The 20,359-nt window shown below is 44.0% G+C and overlaps 1 protein-coding gene across 2 annotated transcripts; it reads right to left on the reverse strand.

Moving 5' to 3' along the window:
* Positions 1–99: 99 nt before the first annotated feature.
* crlf3 (cytokine receptor-like factor 3) lies at positions 100–20,080 on the reverse strand. Of its 2 annotated transcripts, none has more exons than XM_085272188.1 (9): positions 19,941–20,080; positions 9,922–10,047; positions 6,220–6,427; positions 5,987–6,074; positions 5,723–5,900; positions 4,807–5,035; positions 4,027–4,165; positions 3,793–3,905; positions 100–2,558 (listed from the first exon to the last, which is right to left on the reverse strand). In XM_085272188.1, exons 2-9 carry the CDS (start codon positions 10,036–10,038, stop codon positions 2,293–2,295), a joined length of 1,338 nt encoding a protein of 445 aa, XP_085128314.1. In that variant the 5' UTR covers positions 10,039–10,047; positions 19,941–20,080; the 3' UTR covers positions 100–2,292. The 2 variants fall into 2 exon arrangements, with proteins under 2 accessions (XP_085128314.1, XP_085128313.1); XM_085272187.1 differs by having other exon boundaries at positions 9,922–10,050; positions 19,941–20,078.
* Positions 20,081–20,359: the final 279 nt, after the last annotated feature.

Genomic DNA, 20,359 nt, shown 5'->3' on the forward strand with positions numbered 1-20,359 from the left:
TGTCGTGACCACTGGGGGCAGCACAGATTAGAATACATTTGCCCCTTAAACAGGCAAATTAAACTTGCATTGATGTCATTAATAAGCCAATACATCATATTTTTAAAACTGAGAATCACATGATGATCTTTATTGAACACAATGTGAAGAGACCAGCAGTGAACACACATGCAATACAAAGGTTTGACCAGCAGGTGTCACTGATGTGACTTTGACACAAACAGGTTTGTTTCCTCCACCTTCAGACGAAAAATAAAATAAAAGGGTTTTTTGAGGTTGCTGGTTTCCGGACTTTTGTACCATCAACTGGACCAAATCCAGAGTCCCACAGTTCTCTAAAAACACGAAACACTGTGCTCAGTTCTTCAGAAAAACAGGAGAACATCTGTGAGCAACAAGCTGTCCCGGCCTGTCTTTGTATCAGCTGATAACAGATTACGCCAGGCGGCTGAAATGTGTCCAGACGTGTAATAAAAGCAAGACAAGTGAGCAGTTGCAGCAGATAAATCCTATGACAGTGTGTGTGCAGAACACGTATGTAAAAACAAAAAGCTACGCAGGAAAACTCGCAATGTTAAGACATCTGAAGACATTTTTAAACCACATCAGGCCCTCTGCTCCACCAGAGTGCAAACATGAGCATGAAAAAAATTGGCAGGGCAGGAAAAACCATGGGGAAACTTCCTGTACATTACCACAGACTTTACTCCGTTTAGTTGACTGTTTTGTTAAAATGGCTGCCGGTTCGCTACTGAAAGAAATGATAACGGATCATTTGCCGTTTGACGCCCTCCTCCTGCTTTAAATACTGTCAGCAAGCTTAAAAGTAACCATGTAACTAAAAAAAATAAAAAAGCAAAAACAGAATGAAACGCTCAGAGCGCCACCTGTCAGCCAGAAATCAGTCATCAGCTGTGAAATTGGGACGCATGATTCAGATTTCATTTTAAAGCCTCAGCGTCACATTTTGGATTTCTACATGTTGATCCAGGTCACATAGGTGACCGAGGTTAGAGTCAAGATCAAATCAAAAGTCCCCATAGACTCCCATCTGTACAGCAGAAAGACGTGTTTACAGCCAGCTGTGTGTCAGTTTTTAAGCCTCAACAAAATCTAAATGAGTTCAAAAAAATGTTATGAAGGAAAAATTGTGCACTGAGACCAAAACAGCGTCTGTATCAGGCTGTAAACATGTTTATTTCCGCTTTAAAGTTGCACATTTTTAACATGGGAGTCTATGGGGACTTTTGGAGACAACTAGTGGACGTTGGAGGAACTGCAGCTCGTGGCACTTTTTTAGCCCTGATAATCATCACTTTCAGCCACTGTAGACGTCTGATTTCATGCAGGACTCTAACTGCAGGCTAACATGTAAAGGTCCTGAAATGGAGTGCTTCACCTCAGATATTTCTGTGCTGCAGCCCTGAAGGATCCGATTGGTCAGAGCATTCTGAACGAGCCATTTTTATATGATGCCGACATGTGTGTGGGTTGCTGTTCCCAAACGCCACGTGGAGGTTTATGGATAAAATCTGATTCCTCAGGACTTTTACTGGTTTTGGTTTTATCCTCCTCTATAACCCGTGAAGTCCAAGTAACCCTAACCTGTAGTAACCATAGTAACCCTGTGCTATGAAATTATGCGATTTTCTCAGAAGTCAAACGCCAAAAACGACACAGTCCTTTTAATCATGTCCAAACCTCAGGGTTAGGGGCTCGAGCTACTTCTCATTATCTCTGATGACTTAATAGTGCGTCCACATCAAACAAAGGCTTTGCAGAGGTCATGGCTGCCACTCAGAAATGCAGGACGAGGTTTCTAAAAGTGAAGGGTAAACCATGTAACGTGATATCAGGGTGAATGCTGTGGGGTTCTGAGCGGCTGCAAAGTGGTTCACCCTCCATTTGGTGTGAACACATGAGACCTCACTGGGTAAATGTGCAGATGGAGGACGGCTGAGCTCAATCAGTGTTACTCAGAAAGTGAGAGGACTGCAGGAGAGGGGACAGTTAGTCCTCAGACTGAAACTCTGTCCACGGCCTCGATTACAAACAGCAGAAACCGTCACTGCAGAACCGAGCCGAAGACAGGAGCTGCAGTTTGTGACAAGCAGAAGGAAACGTCGGCAGACGCCGCCGGTTGAAAACTCGCTCCAGCGAGGAAACTCCAGAAGAGAAAGGCTCCTGTTTGAGCTTCAACCCAACAGACGTGCGAGCGGCTTTTTTGTGTGTGTGAGGTGAAAAAAAGAGGAGCAGAAATGTTTGGACTGGGACGCCGGAGGAGCTGGCGTCTTAAAACACGAGCACCTTCCAGCCGGAGTGGACGAAGGAGCAGCCGAAGAAGAGGCAGTCCACCGGCTGGTCCACCAGCCAATCGAACACCACCTCGCGGTTCCCCGAGCCGATCGTCACCCTCAGCTTGAAGTTGCCGCCCTCGCTCGTGTTGTTGTTGCTGATGGGGAACAGGCTCACCACCTCCATGTCAAAGGTGACGGCGGAGCCAACGGTGACAGCGGGCAGCTGGTTGGTCATCTCTTTCCCGTTGACGAAAACGGCACCTGAGGAGAAGAAGTTTGAGAGAATTCAACATTTGTTATTTATCATAAAAAAGAATCGAAGCTGAACTTTAGTTAAATTGAAGTTTGAAGTTTAATTTTCAAGCATCTCGTTTAAATGCTTCCCACAGAGGAATTCTACACTTCAGGAGGTTTTTCCACTCTCCTGTTTTCAGCTTCGGTGATTTTGCTTTAAGTCTCTTTGTCTCCTCGTCTCCGACGATGCTCTGCTCTTTGCTTCTGCATCAACACGTCAGCACCACAGAAACAGTCTGAGTTGATTTGCCTGAAACTCGTCTCCAGACTGTTTCTTCATCTTTGCAGCATCACCAGTTCTTCTTCTTCGACATCTGGTGGGGTTCTTTTTAATTTAATTTTGGCTCCACCTTTCAGCGAGTGGCTTCAAACATTATACATCCCATAACTGGGAATAAATTAAATTATGGTCCATACTCACAATCCTGCCCGGAAATCTAATCCCTATAATGGCTCCATCTCCCACCAGGAGGGAAACCATTGATCTAAAACATGGCGTCCACACAGAAAGCCTCATCAAGAGCAACCTTTCAAAGTATCAGAGCATCAGAACTTGAAGGAAATGACTTTTCAGATCTGATCAACAGAAATTAGAGACTTCAAGAGCAGTTTTTGGAATAATGGAATCTAAACAGTCTGCAGCCTGTTTTTATACTTCAATGAAGCTTAAAGTGCCGCTGTAGGAAAACAGTAGCGTGGTGGTTAGACCCTGTGGATCCGCCATCTGATAGTGACTCCTCCCATTTTAAAGCCTCGACTTTAAACATTGTGTTTAAATGTGTCTAAACAAGAACAATTTGCACTGGCCTCATCATTTATTTACAGTCTTTGAAAAGGACCCATTAGAAATGAATCCGCCACTGAAAATAGTCCCTGACAAGTGCACTATTGTCTCTGGTGTAATTCAGTTTTGTTTGTATTTCACCGATTCACAACTGCAGTCGCCTCAAGGTGCTTGGATTAATACAGAGAAATCCCAACAATCAAACGACCCCCTTTGAGAAAGCACTTGGCGACTGTGGGAAGGAAAAACTCCCCTTTAACAGGAAGAAACCGGCTGGGGGTGAGAGCCTTTCTTATCTGCCAAAAAACAAACATTTTCAAGGAGACTAACGACTTTCAGGCTCGAATCCTCAGCTGTGAGCCACGCAGACTCGCCCTGTACAAGCTGAGTTTTTCAAGTCTATCTGAGGCGGCATACCATTGGTGGAAATGCAGACAGCCTGGTCCCGCTGTAGTGACTCCTCCTCACTCTCGCTGTCTATGCACACGCCCAGACTGTCCCTCCGATCCATCTGACCCGCTGCAGAGATCCTGCACAGACACACAAAAACACGCCGTTAGCATCTAACTGTGGATTTACATATGATCTGTACGTGACGTCCAGGAGAGAAATGGAAAGATCTCCATCTTTAAAGCTTTGTTGTGGGCGTACTTGAACGTGAGCGTCTGGCCGCAGAAGTAGGTGGGCGCTTTGGAGTAGAGGACAGGGCAGCGCGATTGGGAGGAGTCATTGCGCAAAGCGATGTTCTTCCTGCTGCTCAGGATGTAGCCCTCGGTCCCTGAACGCCACTCTGGAAGATAAAACAAACACACAGCGTTCGTTAGCGGACCTGATCTGCTTCAGTTTAAACTTTCAGGTTTCTATATATTAACACGGCTCCATACTGCAGTGGAGACAGAGACGGTCTCTGCTGATAGTACAGAAACACAGAGGTCATGCTGATGTTTCCATTAGATGCTGCCTTCCTGTTAGAGGTGCACTGATTGGCTAGTGACTGCATGAGAAGGCTGCAGCGAGTCCTGCGCACATAAATGCTTACAGGCCTGTGATGATGTCACGGTTCCTGCAAACAATTACCAACGCGACTGCATTCACAGCTCTGTTATTTCAGCTGCAACCCGGGAGGCGTTAAAGGGTCTGAGAGTTAAAAACAGAATGAAAACTGGCAAATATTTTAGAGAAAGGTCACAAACACGAGACAGAGGTCCTTGAAGGACGATAGAGTAATAATATTATTGCTTTAAAGTTATCTGTAGCCAACAGGAGGTGAAATCTCTGTTTCTTACTGGAGCATCTGATTTTAGTGGCTTAAAAGCCTGGAAGGCTTTTGGGAAGAGATGCAGGTCTTTGATTTGCTTTAGTAACTCAGACACGAGTGAACTTCACCGTTTGCTGCTACAGGGTTTCCCTCTCTCGGATGTCTCCACCTACCGTGCGGTGCCAGCGTGGTGTAGCCCGTCTGCGGGATGCTCCAGGGGCTCCACTCGGTGCGACCCTCCCCGCGGGCGCAGACCCTGAACAAATAATCCGTGTGAGGGTCCAAGTGGAGAACCAGGAACTCCGATTCCCGCCCGATGTAGGCGTCCTCATACTGGCTTCCCCCACTGCCGGAGCGCCGGTACTGCAGCCGATAATCTGCAGCCGCGAAGTCCTCGTCCACCTGAAGCACAAACGATAATGTCCAGTTTTAATTAAGATGCAGAATAATGTACTTCCTCATTTCACCAAGTTTTACATTGTAACAACAAATGTCCATATTTGAGCTGCGATTCCTCGGCACAAACTTAAAGGAACACGTGTGTTTCCACCAGAGACTAAATTAACTTCATGATTTTATCCATACAAACAGACGTGCTCGAAGGATTTTGGTGCAGAGAAGACTTCACTGCAGAGGCTGACACTCAGGTGAAGTTTAAATGCTGTGAAAACTCAAACTTAAAGGACTTCTCTGAACTTCTGGAGTCCATTTATGATCAAGAAATGTCAGTAGTAAGTTCAAAGAGCCCTTAATTACACTGGCAGTTTAACCTCCTCATTACACCGACCTTAACTTTCACTGTTTGAGTCGAGTAGTCTGGTTTTCGTCCACAACATTAAAAGTCACACCACTACGAGCGTTTTACAGAGCGAGTGAGCAGCCTGCCTGGGAACTTTTATTTTGAAAGCTGACTGGATCTTCCTACCCACCTCTGTGTGGTGCGATGGGACTTTAAACAATAGGCTCAGCATTATCTCAGATCGTGGGCTTGATAAGGTCTTTTGTTACGCTCTGCAAACTCCAACAAGCTTCCTGCTCAGTCTCTTCACCTGGAAAAGCACCGTGTGTGTCCCGTTTACCCCTGCTGACCTTACACCAGCGAACCAGGATGCTGCCTGGTCTCTCCTGCAGCTCCTCTATCTGGACGGGCGGGTGGGAGGAGACGGCGCCGTGGCGAGCCACCCGGTCCCTCAGCAGGCTCAGCAGGGAGTCATCAAACTGGGCTGAGACACACGGCACGTCCACCAACGCTGGAACCTCTGGCAGGCTGGAAAACACGCACACAGTTCTAAACAGCAGCTGATTAACTTTTTCCTTTAAACACCTGCAGCGAAACACCTTCGCCCGTATCACCTGTCCAGCTGGATGTGCATGGCCTTCTTCGTGAAGCTGCCCAGTTTGTCCTCCTTTTCTCCAAGACCACATCGCAGAGCTGCTTCTCCTGCAGAGAATAAGCATGGATCATCTTTCTGGGCTTGCTTTTGCTCTGAATAATTGTGAAAACTGTGGTGGCTGTAAATCATCGTCTTTCCTTCTTGAAAATAATAGTTTGCAGCTGTGTTCGTGGCAGCGTTTGTGCGACCCACCCTCTCTCAGCAGCTCGTCGGCCTGGCCCACGCCGTGCTCGATCAGGCTCTGACAGTCGTCCAATGGCTTGATGCTGTCGGCCTCGATGGTGTCGACCTCGGTCAGGAGGTTAGCCAGCCGCTCCGCCAGCAGTCGAGTAGCCGCCGCCTGCAGCTCGGCAAAGTGCTTCCGGAGGGTCTCGCGGGCCTGACCCGAGCTGCCTCGAATCTGAGCCACCAATCAAAGAGGAAGAAGGTAAAAACAGGTGAGGACGCGACTCCGAGAGAGAACGACATAACCGAGTGTTTCTGTCATCAGACGTCTCCTCGTTAGCTTTATTGGTGCTAATTGTTGCTGTTTTGTGTTTTCTTTTGTCTTTGCTCGTTTCAGCTCCTGAACAGATTTTAGCCAAAGAGTGAGCTCTGAAATAAACATAAAGGGGCTGCGTGAAGGGAAAATATAACATTTAAAGGCAGTGTGGCAGATCGTCAGCACACTAATTGTAACATAAGCTGAAAAATAACAACAATAATAATGCAAATTCAAAAGTACCAAATTTCGACCTGCCAGTGTCGTCTGAGCGCTCAGTCTCAAGACCATCAAGGAAAAAATGAGTTCATCTGGAATCTGATGTGAAAACACGTTTCTAAAAGTCGGGTCGGGGTCGTGTTTCCCACTGAGGAGCATCTTCTCTCCTTCAACATCTGTAAACATCTGTGAGCTGAGCAGCTGCTGCACTGTTGGGAGACAAATGCCTGATGGAGGATTGTCGCTGCTCAGCAGTCCTGGCTCTTCTTTGTCCTGTTGTGGGTTCGTGAAGCTCCAGATGAGCTCATCCGGTGAAAGGTCGCACAGACGGTGATTTCTGGAAGTGTTTTTGAGCCCGTGCACTCGTTTCCATCCCAGAATCGTGCCTGTTTTTAATGCAGCGCTGCCTGAGTGCCTGAAGATCACGGGTACCTGCCTCATCTCAGAGCCTTTTGATGAGATTATACTGAGTTGGTTGTAGAAACGTTTACTTTGCCCGTCTCCAGCAGCCACAGAGACCCACAGTCTGTGCTGAGATGCACAAATCATCACCTTCTGTATTTATTTACGGTGCACACAGCGTCCCAGCTGTTGTGGGGTTGTACTTTAAGCGCTTATAAATCAGGAAACATTCAGAGTATAAAGGTAAAGTTCTGCAGGGCTTCATCACACGTACTGAAGTTATTATACATTAAAAACACAGTCGGTTGATTCTGGGGTTTCGTTTGGGAGGAACCGATAGAGTTTCATTGAATGACCAGCCACAGTTACGCCGCAGTTAGCGCTATGACAGGTTACACCTCACACAGAGGCGGTGCGGACCGTCTGCACACACCAGCAGCTCATCAGGAAGCTGACTTACTCGTCATCTGCAGCGGCGGAGGTCATGTTTCAGTTCCTCTTTGCAGAACACACAGAGTGAGATTTCACAATGAGTACACGGAGAGCGACGGCAGGAAACGGAAGGCTGATTGACAACTGCTGCACTGATAAAGCAGGGACTGTATGACGACGGAAAGCCGCTCTGCCAGAGTACACTCGGATCTTTTTGTGTGTGTGAGCAGTTCTCCAGCAGAGGCATCATATCCTGAGGATTATCAGCTGGACACAGATGAGCAATTATCAATATTTTGGGATTTGAAAAGTAAAATAAGACTAAAGATATGATCCAAACACGAGGCAGGACAGAAATAGTTTTCCTCTTACAAGAAGAGAGATGCTGCAGTCTCCCTCTGTGGGAAATCAGGGGGTCATGGGAAAGAAAAGAAAGCACATCTCGATCCAGGATAACGTGCGATGGAACAGCTGAGGGAGGTGGAGGGAGTCTCAGCTGCACTAACAAAACAAATGAAACACATCCCACATCGAATTTTACTAACAAGTCTAATAAGTCTGCAGATTGTTTCTCTGGATGAGGCAAACTGTACGTGTGTGTGGATCAGCTGGAGGGGCTCAGGTTTGCTTTGTGATACATTATGTGCTCTGGACCGCACTGATTCAGTTAGCGTGGCGACTCTTGCAGGAGACAAAATACTGATGGAAAGGCAGACAGGAATTCAAAGTAACCGGATCACAGACAGCAGCACCAGCAGCAACCCTCTGATAGAGATCATGTCAGAGAAAGATAAAAACTGGAAAAAAAAAGGCAGATTTACCAACTGGAAGTCGCTCGTGGAGCAAAGGAATACATGGCCACTCCCTGTTCGAACTGTTGCCCTCAGGCAGACGGTACAGGGCAATCAGAGCAAGGACTAATAGACTCAAACACAGCTGTTATCCAACTGCAATAACACATCTGAATACTACAAAAAAATGTCCATCACGCCACTCTTGTGTTAATCTATGCACGGTCTGAAGCATGTGTGTGGGAATGTATGTGAATGTTTTACTGTTATATCTTATTAGTATTTTAAGTATTCTATCTATTTTATTTATTGAATTTTATTGTTTTATTTATATTTTGATATTGCTAGGGATGATGCAATGATCGGGGACCATTCTTAATTTCGTTGTTCTCATGACAATGACAATAAAGTTTCTGATTCTGATTCTGATGATTATGCCCCAGGTCACCTACATATTACACCTACGGGAGCAGCTCAGCCATGCCATCAAGTCATCAGAGCGTCAGCGACTTCTGAACATTTAGTTTGCAATAAAAGCACTTACAGTTCCTTCCATCCATCCCCTTCTGCTTATCCTTATCTGCTTACCAGGAAATCTCCTTTTTAACTTCTTTATTAGTGTTTTTAGCCACTTTATGTGTAAGTAACCTAACAAGCTTAGGCTGAAAGGGGGGTGGGGTCAACTTCAAATATAACCCTGAACAGTGTAGGTGATTATCAGCTGCACAGGGCTGGAGCCTGTCCTCGCTGCCAGAGAGGCGGGGTACAGCTAAACACATCCAATCAGAGAGACGCGACACACTCTCACGCCCACACCTACAGCCAATTAAGAATCACTAAAAGAAGAGATGTTTGAACCCAGAATCATCCACTACTGCCCCCTGGTGGCGGCATTTTTAGGTATATTTTGAATTTAATGGCTGCCATCCTGTCCTGGTTAGTCGGCGCTCTCGTCCCTCAGCTTTTCTGTCGCTCCATTTTCATTGGAAGATGGTCTTTATGGTAAAATAACCTCCCCCGCCAACTCTATGCCTTCCCCTCAATAATCTATAGATACCCATTTTTATACCACCATGTGCACACGTCTATGTCCGTCATTTTAACCAGACCAACTCACTGTTGGAGCCCCCTGTGGAGATTAGAGGAACTGCAGTTGCTGCTTATTCTGAATGAAAAAACAACAATCCCATATTTTATGTTCTTGGACCAAAATCTGCCTCGTTTCTCTCCCGCTCTCCTTTTTTAATCTCTCCTCTAAGGCTCGCTGTCCGTCCACAGCGACAGGAAACAGCAGCATTGTTTACTGCGAGCAGCTGGAGGGGTAAAACTAGACAGCAGGGGGAAGGAAGAGATAGCAGAGAGGGAGGGAGGGGGGAGAATTTACTCTCCCGGGATTCTTCTGAGTCAGGAGCGAAGACAAATCACACCGCCTGGGCCTGCACGAGTCTTTCAGAGTGAGCGGGTGCAGTGAAACCGACAAAGAAAGCACTGAGGGAGTGAAGCGCATCACAGGAGGAGGGAAACACGAGGCCTGAGCTTCACAACAGATCACAAATCAGGATGCAGTACCTGTTTACGGGCCTGGTTGAGGCCATGCAGGCGCTGCTGGAGTTCGCTGCGGTAGTTCTGCGCCGCCTCGATGCTTTCCTTCGCCTCCTGCAGCAACACGTCCACCTCCACAGACATCCTCCCGGCCTGCTGTCACACACACGAGGGAGGGATACTTACTAAACACACCCAGAACGCAGCGTAACCTGAAACTAAGCACTTAGAAGATGTATTTGCACAGATGACAGAGGCTGAAAAATGACTCCAGCAAACAGAATCAGGCCTCAGTAATCATGTTGTTTTTAAATCACAGACAAAACAGAAACGTGTTGTCCCTGAGAGGCACACGGTGTCCCGAATGCCCTGCTTCATCCTCTGTTTTACCTCGAGTGTGACCATAATTTACAACATGAACATCGAGTTGTATCACAAAGCCTGCAAACTAAAGACTGGGACCATAACCTGGCTGTAAAGTGTTTCAGGTTTCTCTACATTCAGACCACAGGAGTCGCCCCCTGCTGGCCATTAGAAAGGACACAGGCTTAAGGCACCTTTGCATTGAATTAACTGTTTACGGCACAAAGCGAGTGACTCAGAGTGACTGAGCGGACACCAGCGTGTCCTGTAGCTGGTCGTGACTCATCGATGCAGACGTCTCATTGGACAAACGGCCCACAGCGTTCTTCATAATTCACCTCTGCAGAGGCGCTGCTGTGGCTAATAACCAATAACGGAGTAAGACTCGATCTTCTGCTAGAAAAACTACAAGTCAACCAAGTGCGTTGAGCATTTTCAGTGACAGAGGAAATGAGAAAACAAGTAAACCACTTCCTCTGCTGCCAGCCAGCCGCAGTACCAGCCGCTTTACGACACGGCGAAAACACAGGACTTCTGGTTTCATTGCAGCGGCGTGGGACCACATTCTTCACGACCTTTACGTACAATGCTCAGTGTGGTCCACCGGCCTCACATAACTACGAAAATAAAACCCCACAATGATCATAAACACGCTTTAATGAGCCTCTTCCTGTGACCTTAATATGATTATCAAACATCAGTAAAATAATGCTTTGTTCCTGATTTTGGCTTCATTTTAATGTCAAAAGCAACGACTGGAAAACTGATAGCATGGAGTTCGTCTAGTTTTAAAACTGCAGCTCTGTCCGTCTTCACGTCTCTGCACCGGGAGCCAAATGACCTCTAAGACCACTTTTACAACAGCAGACACTCAGGTTTATCAGAGTAATCAAGGCTGGAGGGTCCCTGAGCTCTTTAGTGTTTTAAAGCAGCAAGTTTAATTTTTAGACATTTTTTAGCCCTCAAATGATTTTTGTGGACCTCGTTTTTGTCGATCGTTTAAAGGAAGCTACAGTTTTAGCATCCACAGACTATTAAACCTAGAACATCCAAATAAAAACATTATTATGGTATTCTGGATTTTATTTATTTTAACTTTATCCTCCCTAAAAATCCAGTTCCCTCACGGCTAAACCGTTCACTTCACTTTGAGTCATTTAGTTTATTCATTGGACTCGAATCCGAGAGGAATCGTGTGAATCGATGCTTTCCTCGAAGCGTTCCCAAACCAGCAGAGATCACTCCAGAGTGTCCTGGGTCCACTCCAGAGCCTTCTCCCAGCTGGACATTCCTGAAACACCTCAGCTAGGAGGGGCCCAGGAGGCATCTCAGCTGGCTCCTTTCAGTTTGGAGGAGCAGCTCCACTCTGATATGTCAGTGTAGGGTCTCAGTCATCCGGGTCATGGTAGTCTTAGGAGCTTGGAAAGAAACTGACTGGACTCCTTTAAGTTTTGTGAGGATGTTTCACCTCTCATCAAATGACAAGATAAAGGAAAACCCCCACTAAGGTTTAAATTCCTGGGACTCGCCACCTGGATTTGGTTTCAGAACTGGAGAAGCTTCTCGGATCAGAGGTGAAATTCACGGGAATTAAAGAAATCCAGTCACTTTCTTTCTAAGCTCTACTCTGATGTCTTCACTCTCTGTCTAAAGCAGAACCCAGATGTCTCATTTCTGCCTCTTTCATCTATGATCTTATTCCTTCAGACCCATAGCTCGTGGCCACAGATGAGGAATGTAGATTGACAGTTAAACCAACAGCTTCACTCTCAGTTCTTTCTTTAGCACAACAGGCTGTTAAAGGGTCTACATCACTAATCAACCTGCTCCAGCCTCCCTCTCACCATGACAAAAACCCAGAGATACTTGAAATTCTCCACATGAGGCAGCAACTAGTTTTAAATCCACCCTAATCTGGCCTCGGACCTTGAGGTGCCGATTCTCATCCCAGCTGCAAAGCATCCCAGCAGAAGTTGGAGGTTACCTCGTAACGAGGCCAGCAGAGCCTCTTCTTCCACCAAAAGAGGAGATCACACAGCAGGTCTGGCCAACATGCACTGGAAATATTCCTGATTTACTGACACAATGTGGATCAAGCTCTCACAAGTAACCAAGGCTTCAAAATGTAGTAGAGTAAAGGCTTTGGCACAAAGCTTTACAAGAAGTCTGCATATTTGAGCTTCTTCTTTATAGGGCTGCTCAATTAATCGAATTTTAATCACGATTACGATCTGGGCTTTCAACAACCATTAAAAATGACTGAGCCGATTATTAGCCCCTCCCTCATTTATCCGCGACACCTTAAAGGCCGGTCCGTGAAAATATTGTCGGGCATAAACCGTCCGTGGCGCAAAAAAGGTTGGAGACCGCTGATTAAGAGGACCCGAGGGAAGCTCGGAAAGCTAAGCAGAAGTTATTTGGAGAGTGACTGCCGTTGGTTGAAAAGAGAGTTTAAAAAAAAAACTTCAGTGGTGTTGCACACTATTTTATATTATTTTTCTAAAGTCATTGTTAACCCTTTAAAGCCGGTCAGAGCAGCACGCTCCGTTTTGCGTAACTATTTTTAAATCCCTGTAGAACCTGAACCGTGTAAGCTAGCGCAATAATTTGTTTTGCATATGAAACCGGAGGAGTTGTACTTACATCTTATGCCATCAGCTTGTCCTCGGTCACGGTTTCGTTCCACATATAGCTTTGCAAAAATTGCATAAAAAGCGCTTGCAGGAACAAAAACATAATATTCCAGAAACACGCTTTGCCGTTCCTATCAGCTGTTCGTAACACTTCCCACAGTGAAATGATGCACCTGCTGTTTTCTTTGCAAATTTGCATCATAGGATTGTTTTTTGTTTTTCCTGCAGTATATAAAAATTGCTGTATCTCCAAAATAAAACTATGAAGACACTCAAAATAAATTTCCTGTTGTTGTAAACTATTTTTTGCAACTTTATTGTATTTAAAGTTTTGAGGGATAAGCCTCTTAAATTTCTCCAAGTAGAAATATATGTAAACAAAACAAAAGCAATTTTCAATTTTTTTTGTAGTTTATTGCACTTTTTTGCAATTTATGTAATTACTATGGACTTAATGCATACATATTATTAAAATATGGGCTATAACAGTTGTATTGATGTATAGCAACTTGAAATGCTCCTACAAATGGCACTACAGCATGTAAAAAAAAAAATATAAGCTCTGGTGGACTTGGTTCTATAGTAGGTCTTAAAGGGTTAAATAAATATCGTCAAATAATCGTGATCTCAATTTCAGTGAAAATAATCGTGATTATCATTTTTGCCATAATCGAGCAGCCCTACTTCTTTATTTAGCTGTGCTCTCAGCTCTGTGCTGCTTCGTTTTATGTTCAGGATACAGCGTTGGAAATAATCGTTTCATCACTTCCACCTCACTTGATTTGCATGTCACTGAGTAAAATAAGACAAACATGACTTAGTGCTTGGTGAAGAAACCCTGATTAGTGTAAGACGTTTGCACACATTTACACCCACTCCTCTTTGCAGAAACTCTGTAATCTTTTGGGTTTCTTCTTCTCAAAGCTTCAGCTCACTCCGCAAATTTTCAGACTGGACTGAGGTCTGGCTAGGCCACTTGTCTATGTTTTGGGTTACTGTCATGCTTGAAGACCAGTACAAAGATATTATGGAAACGGCCCCATGCACTGGTCCCTCAATGCGATGAAGTCATCCAGTAGCCCTAAAAAACAGCCCCAAAGCATAACGTCTCCACCTCTGTGCTCGACTGAGGATGGTGTTCTTTTGGTCATGCTCAGCATATCTATTACGCCAAACATGGCGGGTCGAGTTGATGCTTTAGACGTTCAGTGGCAAACTTAAGACGTGCCTGTACATGCGCACTCTTGAGCAGGGGGACCTGCAAGATTTCAGTGCACTGCAGTGTGCTATCAGCGGTGTTCTTGGTGACCGTGGTCCCGACTGCCTTCAGTTTGATAATGAGCTCCTCCCGTGTGATTTTGGGCTGATCTTCCACCTTTCTCATGATCATCCTCACCCCACAAGCAAAGATCTTGCATGGAGCTCCAGACCGATGGTGACTGATAGTCTTTTTATCAGCGTCTTCCTGATGGTCCGTCCATTTTCCCCTGACAGCATGTTGGTCTTTCCCAACCTTGCTGGAGAGGCTGGAACATTTTCTGTGGACAGGTAAGCTTTGAACACACACCGAGTTGCGAACAGGAGAAGCAGTTATTCCTGCTGGGTTGTAGGGGATCAAATACTTCTTTCTCCCAGTAGCATGCAAATCCTTTTTTAACTTTTATGTAATGTGGTTTTTTTTCCTGGATTTTTCCTAGGAGCACCAATCAGCTGCAGGAGCGTAGCTGGACTCTTATTGGATGGATCTGGACACTCAAAGCCCACGAACAGACAAGACATTAGTCACAGGAACATATCTAATCTTACCTGCATGATGGAAAGCATCACCTGAGTTCAATTATTCAAAGTACTCTGAGATAAGTGAACATGAGCAGTGTAATGTCAAAGTACTGTAACAGCCTCCACTTTAATAATTATTTTAATGTAAGTTTGAAAATTAATACCATAAAACAAATACCAAATTCAGCCACAAACCTCTGAGAGAAGCAGCAACTTTGTGTCCTCACAAAGGGGATAAAAGCAGCACGGAAATCTCTGTAGACAGAATGAAAGTGAAGGTGAGGTGAATTACCACCAGCCTTCAACGTCTTCCTGCCAGAGGTGTCCGCTGACAGGTTACACGTTTAAAACCGATCCTTTATCTCATCGATTAATCTGTTTATTTCACAGGTTTCCCAGAAATTGTGGTGTTTATTTTCTCTCAATGTTTACCCGACAAACATTCATACCTAATCCTTTAAACTCATGTGATCTGATAGTTCCTGTGCTTGTATTTAAAACCACATTTAAAGGTTTTTTTGTATTCTTCTTTATTTTTGGGGTGAATGTGAGATAACAAAATAAAAAAAACATTAAAAATGACTCATTATATATAGTAAGAAATTATATATTTAGAGTCTTTTTTGCATGATAATAACTCCTCTGAGCACAGCTTTTACACCACTGCTTTGGGGCTAATATTCACCTACATTTGGTGCTTGTTGAGTGAATTTAGGACCCTGGAAGGAGGTCTCGGAGGAGTATAAATACTCCAGTTCTGAATCTATTTTGGTGAAGGCAGTGTTGGAAAAAATATCTTTTTGTTGACATAGAACAATGAAATATATCACAAAAACGCTGGATTAAATGATCTTCATGCTACAGAATATCTGGCTTGGACCTTCATGTACCTTCCGATGCTTCGGCAACATTCAGTGACGCGCTGGATCGCGAGTTTTGTCTCTATGTGAAGCAGGTGCGTTAAGTCTGAGCCAAGTCCTTCTCAAAGCTGAAAGTAATGCCGCTACCTGCTGCGGTCGGCCACGCTTCCTTTAAAGCATCTAAAGAGGAAGTTACTAAAATGCATCACGCTCCCGCCACATACAGTATGCAAAGTGTCACATGTGGTCCGCTGCTGCAGGTTATGGAGGAAAGGCATAATCTATACAAGAAATCCAGCACAGCAAATGCTTTTTTAACCTTTAACCCCTGCTAATGAGTCCTGGTGATTAAAGTGAAACTTGGAGATAAGTCGAATAATTTATACTGTAAACTCCAGTGTGATTTAAAAAAAACCCTCAAAAACTAAAGTTAAAATTACTTCAGTGGAGTTTTGCTACTGTGCAAAAGTCTTGAGCCACCACTTAGTGCTCCGAGGAAAATAAGAAAAAGGTGCAGCGATGTATCGAAACGTGCAATCATGCATAGAAACACAGTGTGTAAGAGAAAACATTTACCAAATAAATGCATTTGGTATTTTTCAGCACAGCCTGAACTCTCAGGCAGCTTTCTGTGATTTAAGTATCTGTTCTCCAGATTCTTGAAGGACATTCAAAGCTCTCTGGATGTTTCTGCTCTCTGTCAGGACGATCCCACGCTGCTTCAGTCACGTTGAGGTCCGGTCTGATCCATGACTGATGCTGTTTGTGTGTTTTTCTATCCAGGTACGTTTTTACTGCATTGGCAGTGTGTTTGAGATCATTGCATTCAGAGGATTTCCAGATGGTACAGCATGGTGGAACAAAACGGGATGTCCAACAGCACGTGCTGAAATGCAGCTCCCAACAATGGCAGAGCCTCCGCCATGTTTTCCAGACGGCTGCAGACTCACTGCTGTAGCTCTCTGCTGACTTCGTCCATAAACACTGGACATGATTAGAACGAGACATTTCAAATCCAGATTCGTCTGTAACACCTGTTTTGCTGATTTTCAGTCCAGTTCTTGTGTAATTTTTATACGTCAGCCTTTTCTTTCTGTTTCCCTTCGTAAGAATGGCGTCTCGACAGCCGCCCTTCCACTGAGACCATCTCTGATGAGGCTTCAGTGAGCAGTAGATGGATCAGCTGACGGTACAGATGCATCTCTCTTTGCTCTTTTCCTTTTTCTCGTTTCTTAATGACTTTCACATGCTGTTCATCTGCTGTAGATATTTTTTGTCCTCCACTTGTTCAGTTTTAAGGATACACTGCACAACATGCCAAAATATGCCAAGTTTTTGGCTAATAGCTCTCTTTGGGAATCACTTTGCTGCTGTTATTCCTGTCAAACTTTTACCTTTAGCATTTTTAATACATTCATCTAAAGAAATGAGAACAGGCTGTGCTTTTGTGACAGGCTGCTAGTAACAAAATGCAAAGATACAATTTGAAGATGGATCTTTGCTGTGTAGACACAACACTGGTTCTCCCTTCAGCTGCGTACTTTTTATATCCGAATGGTTAATAGGTCAGTGTTTAAAACCAGTAAACCTGTGAAAATGGTCAGGTACAAGGACTGGACTGAAAATGAGTGAAAACACAGCCAGTGAAGAACTTTGAAAGACCTTCAGAGAGCTGGAGAACTTTTGACGAGCACTTCAAAAAACTATTACACTAAAATCTGGCTCATTTGAAATAAAACAAAGAAATTAGGGGTGGCTCAAGATTTTCGCACAGTCCTGCCATACCAATCACCTGAATCAAACTAAACAGGACGTTTTCTGTTGATGCACAGACAGACAACCGACCAGAGATCCAGTGTCATGCCTCCAAACAAAACCCCAGTATATATATATTTATACACATGAATGCAAATAAGTATGCAGGCATGCAGTCACTTTGACTTAAACAGCGCCCACTGCTAACACTGCTCCTCGACTCTCACGCTCCTTTAACAGCCCAGACATTGTTTTACATCCTTCAAAGAGAGGGGTGCAGGCCCTCTCTCCCTCTGTCTCTGTAATCCTGTGGCTTATAATCCCTCTCTCTGAGCGCTCAGCCAGGTCGACTTGGTTTCCCTCTCTGTTTAGATGACACGGGTGTGGCTAGAAACAAATGAACAGGAATTTCTCCTCCTACTTTTTATTTATTCTCTAAAGAGTTCAGCCGTCTGTGTCTCTGGGATATTTAGGTCAACCTGCATGGAGCCATGACCCGCTGTCCTGCTTTCAAGCTCCCCCACACCGTTTACAGTCTCACAAATATATGTGTGCTGCAGCGGGGCTCCTGTGACACTTTAGCAGTCAAAAATCAATGCTTTTTAAGATCTGTGTGTAATTAAATGAAGCCTACAGTGTGTCAAAAATAGGCCTTATAGTTCAGCTTTTATAAACAAGCTCTAACTACAAGTTGGGTATGCAATTATCCAATCAACAAAGGCATGCTTCTCTTTGCCACACATGACAGTTGAGTCAATCTCTTGTGAATTTTTGGACTATTAAGCTGTTTTACTGTCTAAGCACAAGTATTTTAGCCACAGACGCAGGGTGTTTCTCACTTTTTCTCATTATTATACAAGATTTCCTCCACAGGGAATACTTCCGCCTTACCCACAACAACTTTTTGTGCATTGTTGAGACATCCTAAAATGTGCATCTCCACTCATGCTCTACTTGTGCAACAGTCTTTGCTTCAATACACATCAGGGAGCAGGGCTGTAAACACTTATCTAATGCTGCCCTAGACGGAGAAAGAAAACACTGAATTTGCATCACGATGGTTATAGTGTGTACTGTGTACTACATACTGTTTCGTGAACGGGAAATTAAGCTGTTGAGGCTGTAAATAGGTCATTTTTCATGACCTTAGTTCGGATTTTAGCTTCATGCTAAACAAGCACAAGTTTCCAAGAAGAAACTAGAAGATGCAACCTTTCAAATGAAGTCTCATTTGGGTGAAGAGTCAATAAAATGTTTGGATGCTAAGAGGTTAAAATACCGTATGCCAACAATAAAAACAATAAAGATGACACATTGCATGTCAGAAGGCACAAACATATCCTCTACATCAAAAGTGTTCTGAATATATATTAAAATCAACCTCAGTGTTGCATTTAAATGCCCCAAAATGTGTGGATTTGAATGTAAAGTTGATAAAGCCCAGCTAGAAGGTCCCTAAAGAGGCCTGAGGCAGCTCCTCTGAGCAAGCTGCACATGCAACAGGAAAGCTATGACAGGCACTCAAGTGCAAACCCACGCTATTATTATTATTAACAGCGCAGGAGGCATCAGACATGTCGTGGCTCGCTTCTGTTACTTCCGTATTTTGCAGTTATTTTCTAGATAAACTCCCGCCCACCACCAACTGCAGGGGCTTCTCCAGTCTTTTTAAAAGTGCTCGAGAATGCATAAAATGTGTGACTGCATAGCTCACTCTGCGTGGTTTCTCATGCTCTGGAGCTCCAACAGTTGAGTTGAGCCGAACTCTGCTGGAAAAACTCCCATTTTTAAGTTTGTGCTGGTGTCGGCAAACAATAATAAGTCATAACAAAACAGTACATTGTTTTTTATTATAAATAAGTTGTTTAAAATAATTCGGCATGAAAACTATTTAAAAGTAATAACACTCTTGACTGAAAGTCTAACCTAAAGGACAGTACGTGCTGTTCGTGTAAGTGAAAGAGGACGGCGATAATACGATAATGACAGAAGAATTTAAAATATAGAGCTGCTCTTGTCGTCTTTAAAAAATCAAGAATACATAAAATGTTTAATAAGGTAAGTCACGCCGCATAATTTCTCACATTTTTGGTCCTGGAATGTCTTTTAAAGTCGGGTTGAGCCGAACTCCGTTAGAAAATCACCAGTTTTCCAAGTTTACGCGAGTGGCAGCAAAAACGATCAATCATAGTAAAATATTATTTACTTTGAAAAGATTTACAACGTGTTAAAAAAAAATCGGCATGGAATATTTTTAGCAGGTAGCAACTTTTTCCATGAAAACCCAAACTTAATGGATGCTTCGTGCTGCTTGTCAGGCTGAATTTAAGAGGATGAGGAGAGCGTTCGACCAACTGCCGAGAAAGTTGTAAAGTATGAGGCGTAAACTGGTAATAAAGAGGTGATGAAGAGGGACGACAAAGAGTAGATATACACGAGTTGGTGTTGAGACTAGTTTGTCGTCAGCTTCTCAGAATAAGGTCGGAAACCTGAGAAAAAGTTGAAGCTTGCTTGTTGTGGAAAAAAGACAATGAAATCGGAGCACGCTTGAGAGAACAAACACAACACACACATTAATCACGACAACAAGACAACCGACACATCGACTAAATCAACAGCCCTTCTTAACATGCGGCGGTAAAAACCCCAGCCGTACCTGTTTTAGTGCTTTCTGGTGGCCATTTCTTCCCGAGAGTTATGAATCAGCTCGAAGCCGCCGCCACACCGATATGCCCAAGTTTTCACTCAAGTCCAAAAATGACACTTCCGAGGCTTTAAGGGCAGCAGCCAATCACAGAGGAAGTCGCTTCGAACGACAAGACAATCAACCAATAGGAGTAAGATATTCTCTCTTTTCCCCACCCTAATCAGACTAACCTTCTAATCGAAGTGGAACTGATGGAAGTTAAGCGACCGACTGTGTATGGAATGCCCCTTAGGCCAAAACTAAACTGACTAAATACATCAATAAATAAACTGTATATTTTATAAATAGTTATGTATACAATTTAGCCTTTTCCTACATTAAAATGTCATATATATATATATATATATATATATATATATATATATATA

Source organism: Mchenga conophoros, linkage group LG4 (assembly GCF_057382185.1).
Source record: "Mchenga conophoros isolate Kocher_MC1m ecotype Shallow Benthic linkage group LG4, M_conophoros_male_GT1.1, whole genome shotgun sequence".
NCBI classification, from domain to species: Eukaryota; Metazoa; Chordata; class Actinopteri; order Cichliformes; family Cichlidae; genus Mchenga; species Mchenga conophoros.